The sequence below is a fragment of the Ursus maritimus genome, unplaced genomic scaffold (assembly GCF_017311325.1).
Source record: "Ursus maritimus isolate PB19 unplaced genomic scaffold, ASM1731132v1 scaffold_10, whole genome shotgun sequence".
Classification (NCBI taxonomy): Eukaryota; Metazoa; Chordata; class Mammalia; order Carnivora; family Ursidae; genus Ursus; species Ursus maritimus.
Window position 1 is genome coordinate 16,321,786 of NW_024423344.1, and position 21,583 is coordinate 16,343,368.

A 21,583-nucleotide genomic window follows, 5' to 3' on the forward strand; every position below is an offset into this window, starting at 1 on the left:
ATATCAAACACTACCAGCTACTCTAATATAAAGAAAAGGATTTAAAGACCCACAATGCGGCCTCACACTCAGCTGGGATTTGCTACCGTTGATCACGCCGAAGAGACAGGCTTCAAAGCTTCATGGGCCAGACCTCAGGGAGACCTGTGCCCATCTGGCTTCATTACAACGCCTGACTACAGGAGAACCCCAATCGCTACCAAAGGTTTCCCTGCATAAATAGTCATGATTTTCACTACGTAGCTTCTAAGTCTCCAGAGGTCACTTTACCCGACACATATAATCACCCCGCCAGAATTCCTCCTCCGAAGTGATCTTATTTAGCATGTTCAGGCAATTCGAAAATAATTCATGTACTTCTATTTAATAATTTCATCCTGCTTTCACATTTACCCTGTCTGTCTTCATAATACTTATCCTACGCCACCCTCCGAAAGATGCTACGCGGACCCTAGAGCGGAGACCACGACCCTTGAGCCTCGGCGCCTCCCGCCGGCTCGCCAGCCTGCCACCGTCCTGCCGGCTCACGCGGCCAATCCGTGCCTTGTTTCTCTCCCCACGCTTTCGCGCCGAGGAACATAGAAAGGAATGACAGATGTGCTTTTACCCTTTCCTATGTGTCTCCGGGTGTTTTCTATTGTTGAGTTCCTGTTTACATTAGAAAGGAGTCCAAGACAGAATCTGTTCCTGTTATTTGAAGGGTCTGTGAATCCGTCTATAAGCACGCTTCGGGAGGAGGCCTGGAACGTCTCCCCAACTCGGTTGTTGAGTTCATAGTAGGCGACTGAGCACCAGTGCTGTGGCTCCTCGTAGCAAACGGGCCGAAAGTCTGGAAGAAAAAGAACCAGACAGCACATCACTCCTGTCATGCCCGGCTTCCCATCTCAGGATCCCCCCTGGACACTTACATTCATGCCGTTTGACCAGAAGGGGGGGGCTGCGAGACAAGGATGCTCTCTGTCATCTTTTCAAACCTGTCGCCTGAGGGAAGATCTGTGTGGTGAGCTCATCTGGTCACCACACGTGTGGCACAGAGGTCACGATCCCTGTGACTCTCCCATGGTCAGAGCTTTTGTAACCATATGTAATAGTATTGAGGGGGTCTGACAAACAACGATAGGAACAGATCGATGTAAATGCCATCACCCGGAGAGGAGACAGCTCCAAGGAAGGGAGCAGGTCGCCTCCTCTCCACATGTGAAAGATGGCGTATTACTATCACTGGACCGAACGGAGTCCAGGTGACAAGAGTATCATTTTCTAACAAACTAAAGAAGAAAAATAATAGTTTGGATATGATGAGAGCCAAATCAAAAACACTGGGTAGGACTTTAAATTATTTAAGAAAGACAAAAAGAAAAACTTCCACATAGACTCACATTCTCCACCGTATACATATGGAGTACTTATATGGCATAAAATATTTTAAAGACAGCTGTGTGTTTCACTAGGAAATCCATGAATATTATGTTTTCACTTCAAATTTTTCAAAGCTAAGTAAGTTGCCAGTAACCAACCAAAGTTCAGAGTTCACACTCTTTCTCTGTCTTTTGACTGATTATATTAGCTTTCTTTTCTTCGACTATCCTAGTAATTCTTGTAGCTAGAGTGTGTTCCTATGTGCACTAAAACATAAATTTATGAAATATAAATTAGGGGGCTATTATTTGATTTACAAACGGACCTTTACTTATGAAAGACTTCACGCCGGCAGACTTTAAATCGTAAGCTCCGTTAGGCCCTCTCTGCTCAGTGTGGCTCCTGGAACTGTAGGCTCTGCTTCACCTGAGAGCCTGTGTGGATGCAGAGTCTTGGATCCCACCCCAGGTCTAAGGAATCAAGATCTGCATTTGCATAAGATCACCATGTGGTTTATATGAACATTAAAATTGAGCAACATTTATTAATCTAGCCTATTTTAAGAAACAGATAAAATTCTGTAAAAGCCCTATTTGCATATTCACGTATATTTCTAAGAGCACCCCTCTGAGCTAAATCAAAGACACCACAACAAAACTATAGTATAAACACAATTGGGACAAAATTGCTAGCTCAACTACCCATTTCTGAACTAAACATCAAGACCTACAAACGTCTAAATGTGAGGTTAGAATAAAAACTTTACTTATTCTAGTAACCGGGATGATAGACAAACAATTTATGGTGCTGAGGATACCAAGTTAAAGTGCAAAGCCTGGCTACCTGCCCCTTCACACACCTGTGACACAGCAGGCTAGCACATCTTGTTCTGTTTTGCGATTTGATTTGTTTTGGGGTAACAGGAAATGTTCCCAGAAAACAGCTACACTGAGCCATTCATCTACCAATTTACCTCCATTAGGCATTGACAGCACTAAATGACTATCGGCTGTGGCATCTACGGGTCGGCCATTCTGGGTCCCTGGGGCTCCCGTGGCATGATAAGGCGGGGGTGGTGTGTCAACTAAAAGAAAGCAGTAAAACAGAGGCATGTCAAACTGATAAACTACACAAAGACCGTCAGATCCAACCCTTCTTGCTCTGAAACTCCTGGGCTTGGGGGATGATGATATTGCTCAGAGAGGCCAGTCATGTCATAAGGCTATTCTGCAGTGACACTAGGAGTGTCACACAGAAGAAATCGGTTGTCCTGACATCCTCACTAAACGGTTGATTAGTTTTCCCTCTGACTTGGAGTTATCGAAGAGTCCTAACTTCCAATGACTGCATGGTGAGATTTTCAAATCGAGGAGCTATTCTCCTAGCACAGGGGTCTGTTGTCCGGCTTTCAAAACAGAAAGCTAAACTTTCTTTGATGTGAGCTTAATTTTTCAATTCCTCTGCTGTCACGGATTGTACAATGGCCACAGGGACGAGCTGTTTCTGGGACAGTTCCACATATGCCCCCCAAACACACAACAGCTGAAACCGGATTATATCCTTGCACCCAAGGCATGCGGAGAAGGACTCCTCTCCCCAAATATCAGATCCTGTAACTGGACAGTGATCATGGTTAGGCAAATGCTGTGCATTCAGTAGATAAGATGTTACCAGAAAGTAACTCACAACACAGTAAAAACTCCTGCAGCTGAGGAAAAACTCTTCAGCGAGAACCTCTGAATAACTGATTCCTCCTGTACACATTCCTAATGTCAGTTCAGAAGTCTTGTTACGTTAGTGGTGGATGGAGTTCAGTGGCATGAAAAGTTGAATCAGTCTGCCTTTGTTGAATTGAATTTTGTCCATTCAAGTGGTTCCCACACTTAAGTGTTCAAAAAATCACCAGTGAAACTTGTTAAAGGTGCAGATTCTTGGTCCCACCCTCAGAAATTCTGAGTCTGGAGATCAATGGTTGGATGTAGCCGTGTAAACTTACCGGCACTGCTGGCAGTTCTAATGCAGACCACATTGTGCAACCATGGATAAGGCATTTTCTCGTGAGAAAATAAACTACGAGGGGCGCCTGGGTGGCACAGCGGTTAAGCGTCTGCCTTCTGCTCAGGGCGTGATCCTAGCGTTCTGGGATCGAGCCCCACATCAGGCTCCTCCGCTATGAGCCTGCTTCTTCCTCTCCCACTCCCCCTGCTTGTGTTCCCTCTCTCGCTGGCTGTCTCTATCTCTGTCGAATGAATAAATAAATAAAATCTTTAAAAAAAAAAAGAAAGAAAATAAACTACGAGCCTGGTGGAAAAGTTATAGAGCAAGGTGGCTCTTCTGCAGGTCCTTGAGCCACGTCTATCTATAAAACTCAGGGCTGAACATAGAGTCACCACATCACCATATCTACTCCTAGGCATATGCCGAAAGGAGCTGAAAGCAGGTGCTCAAGCAGATGCTTGCATGCCAGTGTTTAGAGCGGCGATATCCACACCAGCCAAATGGTGGAAATGAACCACAACCAACGAATAGATTTTTTTAAAATGTGGTACACCCATACAATGCAATATTGTTCAGCCACAAAAATGAAGTAACTGACCCAGGCTACAACATAGTTGAACTATGAAAACACTACGCTAACTGAAATAAGCTAGACACAAAAGGACAGATATTGTATGATTCCACTTCTTTGAGGTACCTAAAATAAGCAAATTCATAGAGACAATAAGTGGGTTAGAGGTGACCAGAGGCAGGAGGAGGGGGGAGATGGAGAATTGGGAGCTCTGCTTAATGGGGACAGAATTTCTGTTTAGGTGGGTGAGAAAATTCTGGAAATAGATGATGGGGATTGTTGCACAGAACTGTGAATGTGCTTAATGCCACTGGACTGTACACTTAAAAATGGTTAAAATGGCAAATTTTCTATGACATGTATCTTATCACAACTTTAAAAATTAATGTATGAAAACCACTAGACTGCACACTTTAAGTGTGTGAACTGTATGACGTATGAATCGTATCTCAATAAAACTGGTAAGAAAAAATTGAGGGGCTGAACCAGTTAATTTCAGATTCTCCTTTTATCTATGGGTCTGTTTTCAGGTTGCGTTTTGCTATTAATCGTTCAGAAAAGAATTATTTTTTTTTTAATTAAAAGAGCTATTCCCTCCGTGAAAACTGACCAGCTCCAGCACAGGTGTTGGGGTCCGTCTCTAATGGACGAGAAGAGGGGAAAGTATCACCCTGTTAGTTTCACCAGCGCAGGAAGACATCAGTACAGGCAATCTTTACAGCACAGATATGTTTCAAGTAAATCCGTATACTGTAGACATAATTATCCTCCCGTCCCTTAACCACGACTCTGTCCTCAAATGACTTCTCTTCCTGTTGTGTCCCTTTCCTGGTGAATCCAGCCCCTTGTAAGACAGCAACCATCTCCTCCCCTCTGTGTGGATGACTGCTGAGCTTCCTCCCAGAGTTTCAGCCTTCACCCCCGCATCAAGTTCATTGTCTTCTTTCCATCCCCACATCCTTTCCTTAGTTCAAGTCCTTATCATTACTGGCCTGGACTGCGACAGCCTCATTTCTTACTTACCTGACTGTTCTCAACGGTTATTACCTCTTGAAGGTCAGAGACTCTTGTCAGAATCCATCATTGCACCTCTCGCAGTAGCACAGTGCCTGGCACTTAGTAGGTGCTCAGTCATCACTTACTGACTCAGTAACATCAATCTATAGCCCTGCCCTCTGGCCCTGGGTTCCAAATGCCTGTGTGGTGATTCATTTACTCGGCAACCGACTGCTGAGCAACTACTGTGTTGTAGGGTCTGTGCGACACATATAAAAGAGAAGACGACTGGCAGTTGAATGGGAGAGATAAATAATGAGCGATTATATCATGTAGTGTGATAAATGCAATAGCAGATGTGTATGAAAATAGTAGCTGTACTGCTGAGGGGGCAAAAGGAAGAACTGAATAACTCAGAAAGCAAGGGCAACTCCTTTTCTAGCTTCCCATATTTTAGAAGTTCTGCGAGGACCGGGACAATTTCTACCAATCTTTTAATCCTCCTTTCAGCTCCCTAAGGCAATGCTTGTATATAATAAAAGTTCCATAAATATCCATTAAATAAAGGAATATATGAGCCCATGAATGAGGCAGACTGTAACATCTAGAGCCAGGTGAGTTTACGCATGCCTCGAAGAACCTGTCACTCGGGACACGACTTATCTCACACTCATGACGTGCAGATACAGCTCTTCTTCACGGTCTAACTTAGACCCACTCTACAGGCGTGGCAGCACGTGCAATTTTGACAATGGGCTTGAGTCTCCCTTTTGCGCAGGACATCCCTTCCATAGGCTTTTTCAGTTCAGCAAACGTTTACTGAAGAGCTCTGTCTTCAAGATGCTGTGCTGGCCTCACACAACACAAAACGAGAATGCACTGGCGAGGGGAGGCCTGACTCTGCCCCAGTGAAGTTATGCACACTTCTTTCGGAGACAGGGACTCCCTGTGTTTATTGAAAGAGACAGCCAAAGAAAAGGCCAAGCATGGACCCCTCACGTTGCTTGCCCTCAGGCCAAGTCTTCCTGCTTGGGTTAGAGAAGTATTTTATAATCTTATTTCTGCTACCTTAAAAAAAAAAAAAATCCCTGGAAATTCCCAGAGATGCTGTTCAAATGCATTTAGTTTCTTCCAGAGGATGAGAACCAGAAACCAGAGCAAAGATATGTTGTAGCTCCAGAGTAACAGCTCTCGAACGGCCCTGATCTTAGAGGCGGGCAGGGTGCAACGGCCCACGGGCCATGGCCATGTAAACGGCAAAGCTCCATGTGAATGTTAGTAACAGTGACTGTGATTATGACGGTCCCACCATGACTGACTGTGCTGGGTCACACTCCATGGAGACGGACAGCGGCTTTTACTGACCTGAGTGTTGATAGGGGCTCTCTGGCTCCGAGGGGCTTCCTGGGGAGTGAGGGTAGCCAGCGGTGCATGGGGACTGTGAGAACATGTGCCCGGGCCCCGGCGAGGGAGGGAATGCCGAGCACGGAGGCTGCTGGAAAGAGTCCGGGTAGGTGGCGTTGTGCGGCATGAGAGGCTCACTGTGGAGGGAGGCGCTGCGGAACTTGGCCAGAAGGCTGAGCTGGGGGTTATATTCACTGTGCCTTGGCACGAGGACAGGCGGCAGCACTAGGATGAGAAAGGAACCAGTGGATTAGAATTGAGCATTGGCTCGTCGGCACAAAATCCAGTGGACACTTGCTGTTTGGGTCTGTCCATTTTTTCATGATAAAACTCTGTTTTCTGGAAACTGCCCGCCCACCATTCTCTGCGCTTATTGTAAAACTGCCAATTAAGGTCTCATCGTTTACCAGAAAGTGAGCTGGTGAAGCAAACTAAACACCAATGTTTAACACTTAAACACTCTCCTTGCAAACTGAATATTAAACAGAGTATCACAGTAAAAAGTTTAGAGGTGAATCATTCTGATGTCAGCACTCTAAAGAGACTGCCTATTCATTCCTACCACAGAAATTACCAGAGCTGCCCTATTATCTGGCCTTCTGCAGGCCTAATTGTTTGTGTCTTCCTTTGATTCTGCCAATAAAGTGGTTTGGTTTTTTTTTTTTTAAGGCAAATCGGTTTCTAAGTGATGCCCAGATATTTTTCTTTCAGAGACCATGTTGAATTATTCAGATGGCCAGCCTAAATTTTAGGCTCAGTAGTGCTGCTAAAGTTAAAAAAAAAAAAAAAAATCTACTTGTCTTTATCAGGAAGATTTAAAGGCATCTAAAAATTATTAGATAAAAGATAAACAGAGTAATAAAAATGAATAAGTAAAAGATAAGCATCAATAAGAAAACTTATAAATAAAGCCCTTTGCATGTTTCTTCTGGGTTCCATACTTAAAAAAAAAAAAGTGTTTTTGATCCTGATTCTGTATAAAAAGTTAGGAATGGATGCAATTCTCAAGGGCAAGTATTATCCAGGCATTCCTAGTTCCTATTGACTTCTAAAGTGTCACAGTGGCCGGCAGAGAGAAGATACTCAATAAACGTTGTGGTGCAAAATGTGATCCATGTAAGTTCCAGAAAAAGAAGCAGAGAAAACAGGGAGGAAGTGGTCAAAGGCAATTGCAAAGGTCTTCTCAGGGAAAAGAATTCTTACTCCCAGCTCCCACAACGGAAACCAATACAATAGTCAAAAAATAACATACGCTATAAACTAAAATATAGATACCGGAGATTTAAAAAGAGGAAGAAGGAAGTTAATATAAATTACCTAAATCCTCATCTTTTGTATTAGTCAATGAAATTATCTAAAGGTGAAAAGTTTAGAAATAGATATATAAGCATATTATGTAGGATTACCTCCATAATTTCTTTACTAATTATGTATAAACACATTGTTTATAAGTGTAAAGTATATTATCTAGAGTTATCTCCATAATTTTTAGTAATAATGGAGCAAACAAGCAGAACAACTAACCAAGAACGGTTAAAAGAGGTTGTTCCTGGAGATGGATGGGGTAGCTCTTCTTTTTAATTACACTATTGACTTGTTAACACATGCAAGTATTGATAAAAACTCATAAAAAGTAAATGTTTTGGAATAAACAGACAACAACAATAGCAATGAAAGAACAATAACATCAATCACAAAGTCTACCACTTTCCCACCATCATACATTTATCTCTTTTTAACAAGCAACCGTTTTCCGTTCTACAGGTAGAAAATAAACTCAAACAGGTAAAGGAAAAGTTTTAAACTAAACCACACAGTTGAGGGTGGCAGAGAAATAAATGATTTCTTCCCCCTTTAAAAACCAGTCTGTGCATGTACGTGTATCATGTACAACATTACAGAACACTCAACGTCATCATCCCAAAATGAGCTCAATGAAGCCGTTACGTTTCCTTGCATGTGTTCCGCGCACGTGCAGGAATAAAAAGGCAACCCGCTTCATGAACAGCCTGAAAGGGAGGAACCGACGGAGGAAGTGGGATATGGCTTCTTTTGCAATGACTCTTCTTCATCACAATGCGAACAAGGTTCAAACAAACACTCGTTTTTCTTTTTTGGTTGCAGAAGAAGTTGGAATAATCTCTGTGATTCCAGCTGCAGTGTAAAATATCTATGGTGTATCCCTAACATCGTTTAACATAAATGATTCACACCCTCTGGATGCAGGGACTTTTATTTCTTCGTGAGCCAAAGATCTGAGACAGCAAAAGGAAAAAAAAGAAGGGTTCGTTTTCCTTGTTTGAAACAAATGTCTTGATAATGTATTTTTACTATCCATGTAAAACCAAAGGCAGTGATTTTTGTAAAGAAAACCGCTGGTATCATCCTGGTTGTTATTCAGCTTGACTGGCTAGTTTACCTTAGATTTGCACTGATCGTATTTTTAAATACTTCCACTCAAAACATAGCTGTCTTAGTCCATCTGGGCTCTTATAATAAAAATGCCATAGACTGGGTGGCTTATAAACAATAGAAATGTATTTCTCACAGTTCCAGAGGCCGGAAGTCCAAGATCAGGGTGCAGGATGGTCAGATTCTGGGGAAAGCTCTCTTTGAGCTGCAGATTCTGATCTCTTGAGTTCTCACATGGTGGCAAGGGATGAGGGATCTCGCTGGGGCCTCTTTCAGAAGGGCACTAACCCCATGTAAGGGTCTGTGCGCATGACTGAATCACCTCCTAAATAAAGCCCCCCCACCCCCAGTACCATCCCCTTAAGCATTAGGTTTTCAACAAAGGAATCTGGGGGGAGGGCATCAACGTTCAATTCATAGCAGCAGCTATTCCTAATTACTAAATTCTCTTTCTAGATCGCAACTGCTACTTACAAATATGACATAGTGAGATTACAGACATTGGTTTCAATTTTATGCTACCTTTTCAATACAACGCTATCTTAACAACAAAGCATTACATGGGAGACAACAGTGGCAGGAGTTACTCGCATATGGGGTGCAAAGCAGAGCTGAAAAGGCTTTTGTATCTCTTTCGAAAGTCATGTGGTTTTTATACAAGGGTATTTTATGTAAAGAAGAAATTATACTCCTGAAACGAGCTCCAGTGGCATGGAGTAAAATCATCTACGGTGCAAAAACACTTTTTGCATAGCAGCTACTGCACCCAAGCCACTCGAAGTGAGATTTGGGGGCCGGTAACACTTTCCTGGCTGCAAGGTACCAGTCAAGGAAGATACAGTATTGAAATTGAGAGTGAACGTTTAGAAACTTTGATAGCAATTTGACAGACTAATTCTATATCTGTTGAAATGCAGATATAAAATATATTGTTATAGTAAAAAAACAAAACAAACCTAGGCTTGCATTTGTAAGTCTTCTTAAAATTTCATTTGCCTAGTAATTTGTTCGTATTACAAAAGTATTGATATTTGAAGGATCGAAAATTTAAAAATTAAAACTGGTCCTTCATTACAGGTAGTTAGAAAAGAACTTAAATAAATGATAAGAATGGTTGTGTGAGTGAAAAGAAAATCAGAGTGCAGCCTTCAATGTTCCCAAACATTGTTAAAAAATGAGATTTCAAACGCAAAACTTAATTAAGCTTTATGATAGGAACCCAGTAAACTTGCTTAACATTAGCATCTTCATTGTTCTCAAAATATTTACTTTAAACATAGCCAGAAAGGTAAATATAAATGTGTTTTTTCTAGTAAAAAAAATCAAGGTTAGGAATAAAAAAATCCTGGATGGCTTAAATATTACCTTAAAATTAATACAATCTCCACCCATCTTTCATTTTGAAAACTCAAATCTAAAATATAAGATATGAAATCTATCTGCCATATGTAAAAATATTCACGTTATCATTTCTAAAAGAACCTTAAACTAAGGTTCTTACAAATAAGCCTTTAAAAATAGGTTTTCTAGGGGCGCCTGGGTGGCACAGTTGGTTAAGCGGCTGACCCTTGCTTTCAGCTCAGGTCGTGATCTCAGGGTTGTGAGATCAAGCTCCCAGTTGGGCTATGCACTCAGCTTGGAGTCTGCTTGGGATTCTCTCTCCCTCTGCCCCTCCCCCACTCGTTCTCATGTTCTCTCTCTCAAATAAATTCTTAAAAAAAATTTAAAAATAAAATTGGATTTTCTAGTATTCAAAAGGAAAACCAGAGACATTTAACAAGGTACTTCTTGCAATGTACATTTTACAACTACATTCCTCTGGAAGAGAGAAATGATTTCTCAATGAACATTTTTTTCATTGGCTATATTTTGAATGCTTAGTATAACTCAAATCTTTGAAACAAAAAAGGTATCAAGTCATTGTCATAAACTCGGACCTGAGTGACTTTTTCTTTAGTATGCAGAGAGAGCCCGGAGAGAAGCAGGAGAGAAAAGAAGAAAGCCTTACGTATATGACCTAGTGAAAACACACCAGATTCACCAGGACTTTCTCAACAGTCTCATACAGGGACTCAATCCTGGGATGAAGTGACCATGAGAAGCATCCACACCCGAGCAGTTTCACAACACGATGGCAAGATGTAGGAGCCTGAAAGGTCTCCTTGCTACGACCACTGGTGGCTGGGCATGACTTCTCCATTATTGCTGTAAGATTAACTGAACCCTGGGGTCAGGCGGCAGGCTGGACTCCCACCACGGCCTGCCAACCTAGACAGAACCATCTTTTAATGGACATGGGCCATTTTCCAGAGCTCACGTGCCAGCCCTTGGTCTTCTGGAATGAGGCAGATGACCAATCAGGGAGTGGAAGCTCCGATTAAAACTGCATCCCTGTAGGCACAGGAACACTCGATCCAAAGAGAAATGGAGTCAAACTGTTACATCCAGTGTGAAGGATGAAGGTAAACACCAGACTGCAAAAAGGGGGTGAAATATGTGTCTGTGCACACGCTGCTGGGGGTGTGAAGAGTTTTAGAATGATACCTTCTTATATTTAAAGCCACATTTCAGAGCAACTGTCAATCTCTGCTAGCCCTTTGCTTTCATTCCTAGAAGGATTTCCAGCAGTTCTTTCACTGGCTGTTTGCTGACCCAGCTAGGAGATACTTGCATATACCTGAGCTTGTGGAAAGTGGCAGCAAAATCCTTTAGCTTAGTTCAGTTCCATTGAGGGAGAGAGGATGGGAAGGAGGATGTTTATTTTTTACAGTTAATCATATCAAGGCAATATTAAGATCTTCAAAGACCCCAAGAACTGGAAAAACATGATGATGATAACCCTGAAATACATCCAAACTTCATTTTTCAAAATCAAACACAACTTACATGTATGATGAACTTACCTTCTTTCTAGATTTTTCTGACTATAAAAGTTTGCATTACTTCCTCAAAACTGAACCTTCCTCTCTTCCTTGCTTTTGGTGGTAGTGGGGGGGTCTTTGTCTTGCTGATGCCCCATCACCCCTCGTCAACTAGGACACAGCTCCTCAACTTTTTAAATAAACTGTGGTGTCAGGGAGAGAACTCACCCGGGGTCTCCACCCGGCGGTAGTGGTAGGGGTTAACGCACACCTCTTTCTGCTTGGAGCCGAACGGGAACTCACAGCACTCTAGTGGCTTCAGCTCGTGGTGAGACTGCAGGTCAGGCCAGCGCCACACTCGGCAATAAATAACATGGGGTAAACCCTTGCGGTGGGACACCTGCAGCCGCCCATCCAGGGACCGGGGAATTGTCACACATTTGCTGGGCTGCCCCGGACAGCTGAGGGCCCTCTCCAGCTCATCCATGGCTCCTTTCTTCTTCTTTAATTTCTTCACTAACGAGTCTACCGCCTTCTCTGCCCACTTTTCCTCTTCATCTCCTTGCTTCCAGCCTAGCAGTCTCTTCACTGCTGGGCTGGTGAAGGAGAAGAGGGAGCTGATGGGGGTGCTGGAGTGCATAAGAGGTGAACTGCAGGCGTCCAGGGCAAACAGGAACTGGACAGACAGCCCGTTATTTCCTGCAGGGCCTGAGGGAAGAACGCAGCAAGTAACTCTCCAGGGATGTCATAGGTACAAAATTTCCAGCGATGTCATAGGTCTTTCTGTTCTAAGGGAAGTAACTGACCGATTCAGGTTGGGAAATGGGTTCACCTTCTCCTAGGCCCTAGAAGGGGATGGCCAACTCTGAAAAACAAACAAACAAACAAACAAGACAAAAGTCTAATTAGCTTCATCAGGATAATTTTCAGAAAAAATTAGAGGTTGGATATAAGGGAGAAAATACTCTTCAAATGTTTTAGACTTGAAAGCTCTTAGTCATCTGTGGCTCTTACCTCTCTACTATCCCCTTACCCAAGTCTTGGTAATTCCGCCTTCAAAATGTCTTTCAGATTTTGAAATTTCCTCTCTGTTTCCACCAATATGTGAGGCCTCGCCCACCTCACCACGCTCCTGGATTACAGCAACAACGTCTGAAGTAGCTCCTCCCTTCCAATTCTAATCCATTTACTCCCCAATACAAGTTTTAACGAGTCATTTTCCTACTTAAGAAATTACAGTGTCTCCCTCATTTCCCAAATATAAACTTCTCTGCCCGAGAAGATATGAACTGACACTTTTCCAATGAAGACATACAAATGGTTAACAGACACATGAAAAAATGTTCAAAATCATTAGCCATCAGGGAAATTCAAATCAAAACCACACTAAGATACCACCTTACGCCAGTTAGAATGGCAAAAATAGATAAGGCAAGAAACAACAATTGTTGGAGAGGATGTGGAGAAAGGGGATTCCCTCCTACATTGTTGGTGGGAATGCAAGTTGGTACAGCCACTCTGGAAAACAGTGTGGAGGTCCCTTAAAAAGTTAAAAATTGAGCTACCCTATGATCCAGCCATTGCACGACTGCGTATTTACCCCAAAGATACAGACGTAGTGAAGAGAAGGGCCATATGCATCCCAATGTTCATAGCAGCATTGTCCACAATAGCTAAATCGTGGAAGGAGTCGAGATACCCTTCAACAGATGACTGGATTAAGAAGATGTGGTCCATATATACAATGGAATATTACTCAGCTATCAAAAGAACGATTTCTCAACATTTGCTGCAACATGGATGGGACTGGAGGAGATAATGCTAAGCGAAATAAGTCAAGCAGAGAAAGACAATTATCATATGTTTCACTCATCTATGGAACATAAGAAGTAGGAAGATCAGTAGGAGAAGAAAGGGAAGAAGAAAGGGGGGGTAAACAGAAGCGGGAATGAACCATGAGAGACTATGGACTTTGGGAAACAAACTGAGGGCTTCAGAGGGGAGGGGGGTGGGGGAATGGGATAGGCTGGTGATGGGTAGTAAGGAGACACGTATTGCATGGTGCACTAGGTGTTATACGCAAGTAATGAATCATGGAAGTTTACATCAAAAACTAGGGATGTACTGTATGGTGACTAACATAGTATAATAAAAAATATTAATAAAAAAGATAAAATAAACTTCTCTGCCTGGATTTTGAGGGCCTCTATAATCTTCCCTCAACATGTTCATGCTTCTTCCTTTCTCAATTATAGTTTGTGCAAGTAATTCATCTTCACTGTTGGAAAAACATATAAATGGAATAGAAAAAAAAATTAGTAGGACACTAATAATCTCACCACTTAAATATATTCTTCCAAACTATTTTATAGGACAATGGTTTTCAAAGGACCAGAGAGTTCCTATAGGGGGGCCTCAAAGTCCTCTCTTCCAACTACATACCTGTGTGTGCTAGATTTTCTTCACGTGTTTCAACTTAAAAAAAATATGTCACAACAGATGATATGCAAAAATATATAACAAAAGATGATATGCAAAAATATATCACAACAGATGATATGCAAAAAAAAATACGTCACAACAGATGATATGTTATTAACCAGGCATTAAAGAGATTTGCAGAGATATAAAACAGTAACAGTTCTTTTGGTAATTCTTTCTAATTACTGTTTTTAATATAAAAATGTTTTTGTTAATATGTAATGGGTTTATCATTCTCTTTTAATGAATCAATAAATTTTTTTTAAGTTTCTCAGTCTTAATTCCCAAAATGGTAAAGATTGATAGATATAAGCCACATAAACAAAGGTTCTTTGGAGTTCTCAATAATTCTTCAGAGCAGAAAGGCATCATAAGACCAAAAAGTTCGAGAACTGTTTTTTTAGAAGTTACACGTAGTCACGGTACATAAACGTGTACACGGAGAAGTACTGCTGTCATATTTGTTATCCTGCCTGAAAATCAGCCGAATTCTTCTTCGCACTCTCATCCAAAGGAGACATTCTTTCCCAGTTATTCAACAGTCCCATTTAAATTTCCTGAGGTAGAACCACACTTCCTCTTCTGCAAAATAGTTGGCTGAAACAAAACCCTCTCCTTCTTCCAGATTCTGGATACCAGCTACCTTATTCATGTTTAAAGTGTCTCTTGGTAACATTTTGGAGCAAGCAAAGTCATTTTAGTATTTTAGAACCAATCTAGCTCAAAATCTCCAACAACTGCTTGTTTGGTATGCATCAAATATCACTTTCTCCCCCAGTTCCCTGGAGGAGAAGTTGTACCTTTCTGAGTACAATTATATAAACTTCTCCCGGCAAAGGTGCTACCTAAACCCCTGCTGCGGTGATGGGTGTCAGGCACCCCAGGGGAGCAGGATGTCAGCCTGGTTACACGCAAACTGATGAGTTTAATAAGTAGACAGAAACACCTGCATCACCTTCTTCCTCGTATAGACTTTATTTAGCGTTGTACAGAGAGGTAAACTCTGATGCAAAGGAGACTTGAGGGCTTGATGGCTGGGTTTTCTCACTTGGCAGTTTGACTTACACTCAGTTTTATTTGGAAAGGTTGATTTTGTGGCTTAACGATCACGAATTTATAAAATACAGTTAAGTCACTGCGTTCAAGTTTTGTTTATTTAATCAAGACAGGCCGCCTGAAAGCAATGGTTGAAGAGGATTAGGAGACTTAAAGAGAAGTAACAAAATGCAGAATAACCTGAACCCCCAAAGAGCTTCGAATTCTGCTTAGTTTTACACGGGATTTCTATGAGTACATTGTGAAATAAAGCCTTAAGTTTGCGTCAGGGATAGATAAACCTTTTTATAAAAATGTTCAGCAGAGTTAAATCAAATACCCTTTAAGAAAACGTTGGCTCCATGAGACAAGTAATGGTTCTGTAAACCAGGGTTCACTGTTGTTGTTTTAAACCATGGGTTCCCATCTATTAATGACACATGACATCAGTTTATTCAAACAAAATAGCTTTTGTGCAACAAAACAGACTATACTGCAGGACAGCTTACAACGAAAGAGTATTACTTCATTAACCCCTTCATTCACAGGGCTGTGCTCTGGGTGAGTGTGGACGTGCACGCACATATGCTGAGGGTCCCCGTGCAATGCACAATGCAGTGCAATTTGGTACTCTGGCGTACAGTCAAGACAGCCTGAAAAGCACTACCTTAAACCAGAGATCCTCCAGCCATGTCTGTTTGAGCTTCCCCTTGATGAGTGACTTTCTGGGCCACCATCACTCCTCATCTCTTGGGGAAACACCGAGACTTGTCAAGAACGTAAGGTCTGAGGAACCCTGGCTCTGTAGTCTGATCTTGCTGCCACATTCTGAGCCTTTTGTAATAGTCTCATAGTGGCTCCAAAACTGTGCTTTTATTGCTACAAGACCCAGTGCCTGTCACACTACACAGAGGCCCTGGCATGGAGGGAGACTCCAAAGAGTCCAATTCAGAATCTCAGACTATTTAACACCAAAGGCGTAAGAAAAGCCTCTGGGTAGGGGAGAAAGAGGATAGAAAATATCGAAGAGTTCGGGTTTAATAAAACTGACGAGTAGGTATGCGGATGTTCAAGTAATATTCTCTACACTTGCTCCCATGTTTGGTATATTGTTTACTAGAGAAAGTAAATTCAAAAAGTGAATCAGACTTGGACTCTCACTAAGGTTTCAGTTCCTATTTGTCCAGGGTGTCACTTAAGGCTCATTAAGGCTATTCCACTCTCACTCATATAAAGTTTTTGCCACTAGTAGAACAAAGGGCCCCTTGTTTATTTCCAGCTGGTCGTCACACTGACATCAACAGTGTAGCCACCCCCCGCCCCGCCCCATGCAAACTTGTTTAGTAGTGTCAACCTGGCTCACAACAGATTTCCACTGCCAGATAATTTAAATGCCCACAGACTATCTGCTCAAACTCACCACGTCCTCCTGAAAGCACCGCTGCCCAGGCTCACCCTAATAAGTAAAAGAGAGCAGGGACGTTATTAAAAAATGGTTCCACAAATAGGAGAAGGGTTATTAATATTGCGTGTAGTTACTCTATCCCTCTAAAGTACAAAGAAGAATGAAACAGAATAGATTATAAAGATGAATGTATGCGAAGGGTTTATGTATGCAAACTAAACAAAAACCTGACCAGATAATTTCTGCAAAATCTAACAAGAGCTAGGGAAGAGAGATGCCAGAGGTGGTTACATGAAGAAGAGTCCTTGACCCAACCCTGTGGGTTCTGGAAGGATTTTGGAGATGATAACTGAGTTGCACTTAGAAGGATTTAGGTCACTAACTTGGCAGATTAGGATAATCTTCTACTAATTCTTTTTGTGGTTAAATTCTCACTTTCCTAAGAAAACTGTCTATCCCTTGCCACAAACCAACTATGTGATTTCTCTGGACCCCCTCATTTCCTCATCTACAGATCAAGGGGGGGCTCGCTCTCCCTGTAAGGGTCTGTCCGGGCAATAGTTCCATGACTCCATGGTTGCTGGCTGTACCTGCCACATGGCACTGTGTGACTTATATAGCGGCTACTGACGCTACATTGCTGCTCCCCCTCTCCACCCACCCCCAGGACAGTGCAGTCTGAGACTGAAACCTTCACTCAGGAAGCTATATGACATACAGCAGGGCCAAACAACAATTTTTCCCCCTACAGTTCTCAAACTGACCCATTTTATAGCAAATGTCATCCTCCAACACCACATGATTTTCACTTTTCTTTCCAGATTTTTGTTTCTTTCTAGTGTTGTTTTTATTACCACTAAGGAATAAGAGTGAAAATGTATGCTTGGCATTACTGTGTTTGACATCCCTTGCAGGGCCTTCCTCAAGGCCTTCATCACCCCAGATCTCCACAAATGCCGTCTGTTGGCCGTTAGAGCTTGCCTTCTGTGAACGGAAGGACAAAAGCCCCATCCCATCCATCCTCCAGTTCACTCGTGGTCCACCTCACGAACAGCATGAAACAGGACTTTCTTCTTTGGGCACGTGAGTTTTACAATAAACCCCAACTGAGGGAACAAAAAAACTTCTCATGTTCAAGTTTTTAAAATAAACAGGACCACTTAAAAGAAGAGCAGCACTGACCACGTGCACACACCATGCTTTAAGTGTACATAATTCTACCCTAAAATCCAATTTGCCAGGCTGGATAAAAGTTTGGGAGACATGAACCTTTCATTTTTAAGCTGCCAGTTTACATCAAACTCCCGTTAGCAGTTACTCAAGATTATTTTTACCTACTGGCCTCCTTGGAAGATTCAATTGGTGATTTTAATTCTGAAGAAAACAAAATTCAAAAAATTGCCGTTTAAGATGAAAATGTTGGCTATCGGCCCCGGAGCAAGTCTCAGCACTGCACACAAAGAACCTCTGAACGATCCTTCGTGGGCACTGCTTCTTGGTCAGTGTGGCCAAGAGAAGTCTACACCACCCACCAGGCTGTACGCCATCATCAGCCCTGGGGCACGGGAGGCATGTGTCCATGCTGCAAGGGCCCATCCAGAAACACTCGCCATGACAAAATGTTATTGTTTCATTATTTGCTTTGTTTTTCAATTTTTTAATCTTCTCAATTTGACCCTCGAATCCATGGTATCCCTTTAAATCTCGTTAAAGGAAAGGACTGTCTCCTGACTACTTTTATAGCACTTTCTGTATACTAGTAATTAATATGGTCATAACAAGTGCTTTTAAAGTATAAAAACAGATCCAAAAAAATGTCTACCTAGAAAATAGTTGGCTGTTATTATCCCTATTGGCATATATATATCATGTGTTATTACCCTATACACCTGAAGAGAAACCAGGCTTCGAATGCGCATGTGCACACACACACACATATATTGGATGTACATTTCATTAATTTGACTTCATCCTCACTTAACTTAGTCTGTTATCCCTATGTGTTTCAAATGAGTGGCAATTATAACTTTGTACTGTAAAGTATAAATACCTACCCCATACACGTACCAGTTTAGTGTCACTGGATAAACATATCAGTTGTGTAAACATGGAAATGGCATCATGATTTCATATTCTGGGAAAGAGGCTTTTCTAGCTGTATTCAGAACTTTCCTACAAATCCGTGAGAGGGCAATTCCTGTTCACAGTCTGCTAATTAGCATCTTGTTGCAAGGAAGCATATCTTCTGACCATAGTACCAAAGGAAGATGACTGAGATGCATCTTTATAATAAAGGCTCAATTCAAGGAGGGCCATGATGGAGCTTTGGGTCATCTATTGGACATCTGAATTGTCTGCTCATTTTGAGTGACTGTGGATATGTGGATTTTTCTAGGGAGACAGTCCATAGGTATTTTTCTGCAAATTCTTAAAAGAACCTGTGACCTCCAAAAAGTTAAAAAAAAAAAAAAAGCACTGAGTTAGAAGAAAGAAGAACAGAAGAAGGTAAGAGAGAGAAGGGGAACAAGCTGAAGAGACTAAAGAGAATTATTGACTATTCTAACTAAAATGGAGGAGAGCCTTAAAAAGACTAGAATCAGAGGGTTTTGGAAAGATGGTGGAGTACGAAGGACCGGAAATCTGTCTCCTCATCTAGATGATGATTATTACCCTAGCAGAATCTGTATAACATAACTATCCTGGAACTCTAGAACCAATCGAAGGATTACAGCTTCCACAGGAATGGCTGGATGGTAAATGTGGCTAATTTGGGTCAATTTCAGTCCTTAGCCCAGTAGCAGTGACCAATTCCTTACCCCTTGGCAGGCAACCATGCATGTGTTCCTGCAGCACCTTGCACTCACTTTTCAGGAGTCAGGGAAGGCAAGATGGACCCTGTCCTCCAAACATGAGGGATCTGATGAACACTGACTGCTGTGTTTGATCACAGAGTTGTGAATGGGAGGACAGCTACTGTAGTTTACCTCCCCCCACTGTTGCAAGTCTCTCCTCCTCTGGCTAAAGTGACTTCCGGGGCATTTAAATAGGTCCAGCAACCCCACCTCCTTCTATTTTCTTTTTTTTCTTTCAGGAGCCAGACATTAAAGGCTAGGATATTCAAAAGCAAATGCATAATGGGGAAAATTAGAAAGTGATTATGCATATATAGGTAAAGGAGCAGGCTCAGAGAAGACTTGAGAAGACCTTCAATTTATACCTCAGGCTGATCCTCGGCACAGAAACAGCTTACAATATTAAAAAACAAAACAAAACCAAAAGCAATAACAAAAACCCACAAACCCTGGCAAAGGAAGAGAATCTGATTTCCAGATTTACCACATCATCAGATTCAGATGTTCAGGCTTTGACAACTACAAATCACAGGCATACAGAGAAATAGAAAAGTACGACCCATTCAAATTAAACTGTTCCCAGGAAAGACCGATGGCAGATCTACTAGACGAAGATGTCGACCCAACTATCTTAAAGATGCTCAAAAAAACTAAAGGAAGATGTAGAGAAATTCAAGAAAATGATGTATGAACAAATGGAAATGTCAATAGAAATGGAAAATGTAAAAAGAAACCAATAAGAAATTCTGGAGCTGATAACTACAGTAACAAATGAAAAAATTCACTAAAGAGATGCAAAATGGGCCAGCAATATTCAAAGTGCTCAAAGGAAAAAACTATTAACCAAGAATCCTATATCAGGAAAAACTGTCCTTCAAGGGTGAAGGAGAAATTAAGACAGTCCCAATAAAAAAAAAGCTAAGGGAGTTCATTACCACTAGACCTATCCTGGAATTAAAAGAAATGATCAATGGAGTCCTGCAAGGTGAGATGAAGAACACGAGACGCTAACTTGAAGCCATATGAAGAAATAAAGATCTAAATAAAGGTGAACGCATGGGCAATTGTAAAAGCTAGTATTACTGAAACAAAGGTTTATAACTCCACTTTTTATTTGCTACATGATTTAAGAGACTAATATATTTTTTAAAAAATATTAGTCTAAAAGCTAGCACTACTGTAACTTTGTTTTGCAACTCCACATGTTTCTTCCTGTATAATTTAAGAGACTGATGCACTTAAATATTAGTTTATGTTTTGAGGCACAGAATGTGTAAAGATGTAATTTTGTGAACTGAAAGGGTTGGGCCTGCAGGATTAAAAAAGAAGAATTTTACATGTTATTAAAGTTAACCTGTCAAGAATTCAAATCAGAGTGTTATGACTTCAAGATGTTTAATGCAATCCAATGGTAACCAAAAAGAAAACAGCTAAAGAATATATACAAAAGGAAATGAGAAAGGAATTTAAATATTTCACTTACCAAAAAAACCCAACATAACACAAAGGAAGACAGCAATGTTGGAAATAAGGGACCAAAAAAGCTATCAGGCATATATAAAACAAAAGCAAAATGGCGGAAGAAGTCTCTCATTATCATTAATTACTTTAACTATAAATTGGTTAAACTCTCCAACCAAAAGAGAGATTGGCAGAAGAGTAGAGAATAAAAACACATGATCCAAGGAGACTCACTTTGGATTCAAAGACACAAACAGATTGAAAATGAAAGGTTGAAAAAGATATTTCATGCAAACATCAACCAAAAGAGAGTAGGGCTAATTGTACTAATATCAGACTAAATAGACTTTAATCAAAAAAGTTTATAAGAGACAAACAAGAATTTTATATAATTAAGAAAAGGCTCAATATGGCAAGAAGATATAACAACTATAAACATTTATGCAAATAATGGCAGACCAGCAAAATTTATGAAGTAAAAACTGATAGAATTGAAGGGAGAACAAGAGAGCACTACAATAAGAGTTGGAGACATCAATACCTCACTCTCAATAATGGATAGAACAACCACACGGAGGTAAGTAAGGAAACAGAGAACTTAACACAATAAACCAACTGGATCTAACAGACATTTACAGAACAGTCCAACCAACATCAACAGCACAGCCACTCTTCTCACGTGGGACATCTTCCAGGGTAGACCATATGTTAGGCCACAGATTAAGTCTCAATAGATATAAAAAGATAG

General features: G+C 41.3%; 1 protein-coding gene across 1 annotated transcript in view; it reads right to left on the reverse strand.

Moving 5' to 3' along the window:
- The window catches only part of SMAD9 (SMAD family member 9), an 84,928-nt gene that overhangs the window by 14,587 nt on the left and 48,758 nt on the right, over positions 1 to 21,583 (reverse strand). Inside the window, exons 3-7 of the mRNA XM_008692237.2 lie at positions 16,538 to 16,573; positions 11,830 to 12,466; positions 6,290 to 6,553; positions 2,333 to 2,443; positions 608 to 829 (exon numbers count right to left, since the gene is read on the reverse strand). Of these exons, the coding sequence (XP_008690459.2) occupies positions 608 to 829; positions 2,333 to 2,443; positions 6,290 to 6,553; positions 11,830 to 12,241 (1,009 nt within the window). The 5' untranslated portion in view covers positions 12,242 to 12,466; positions 16,538 to 16,573. The remainder of the gene's footprint in view (positions 1 to 607; positions 830 to 2,332; positions 2,444 to 6,289; positions 6,554 to 11,829; positions 12,467 to 16,537; positions 16,574 to 21,583) is intronic.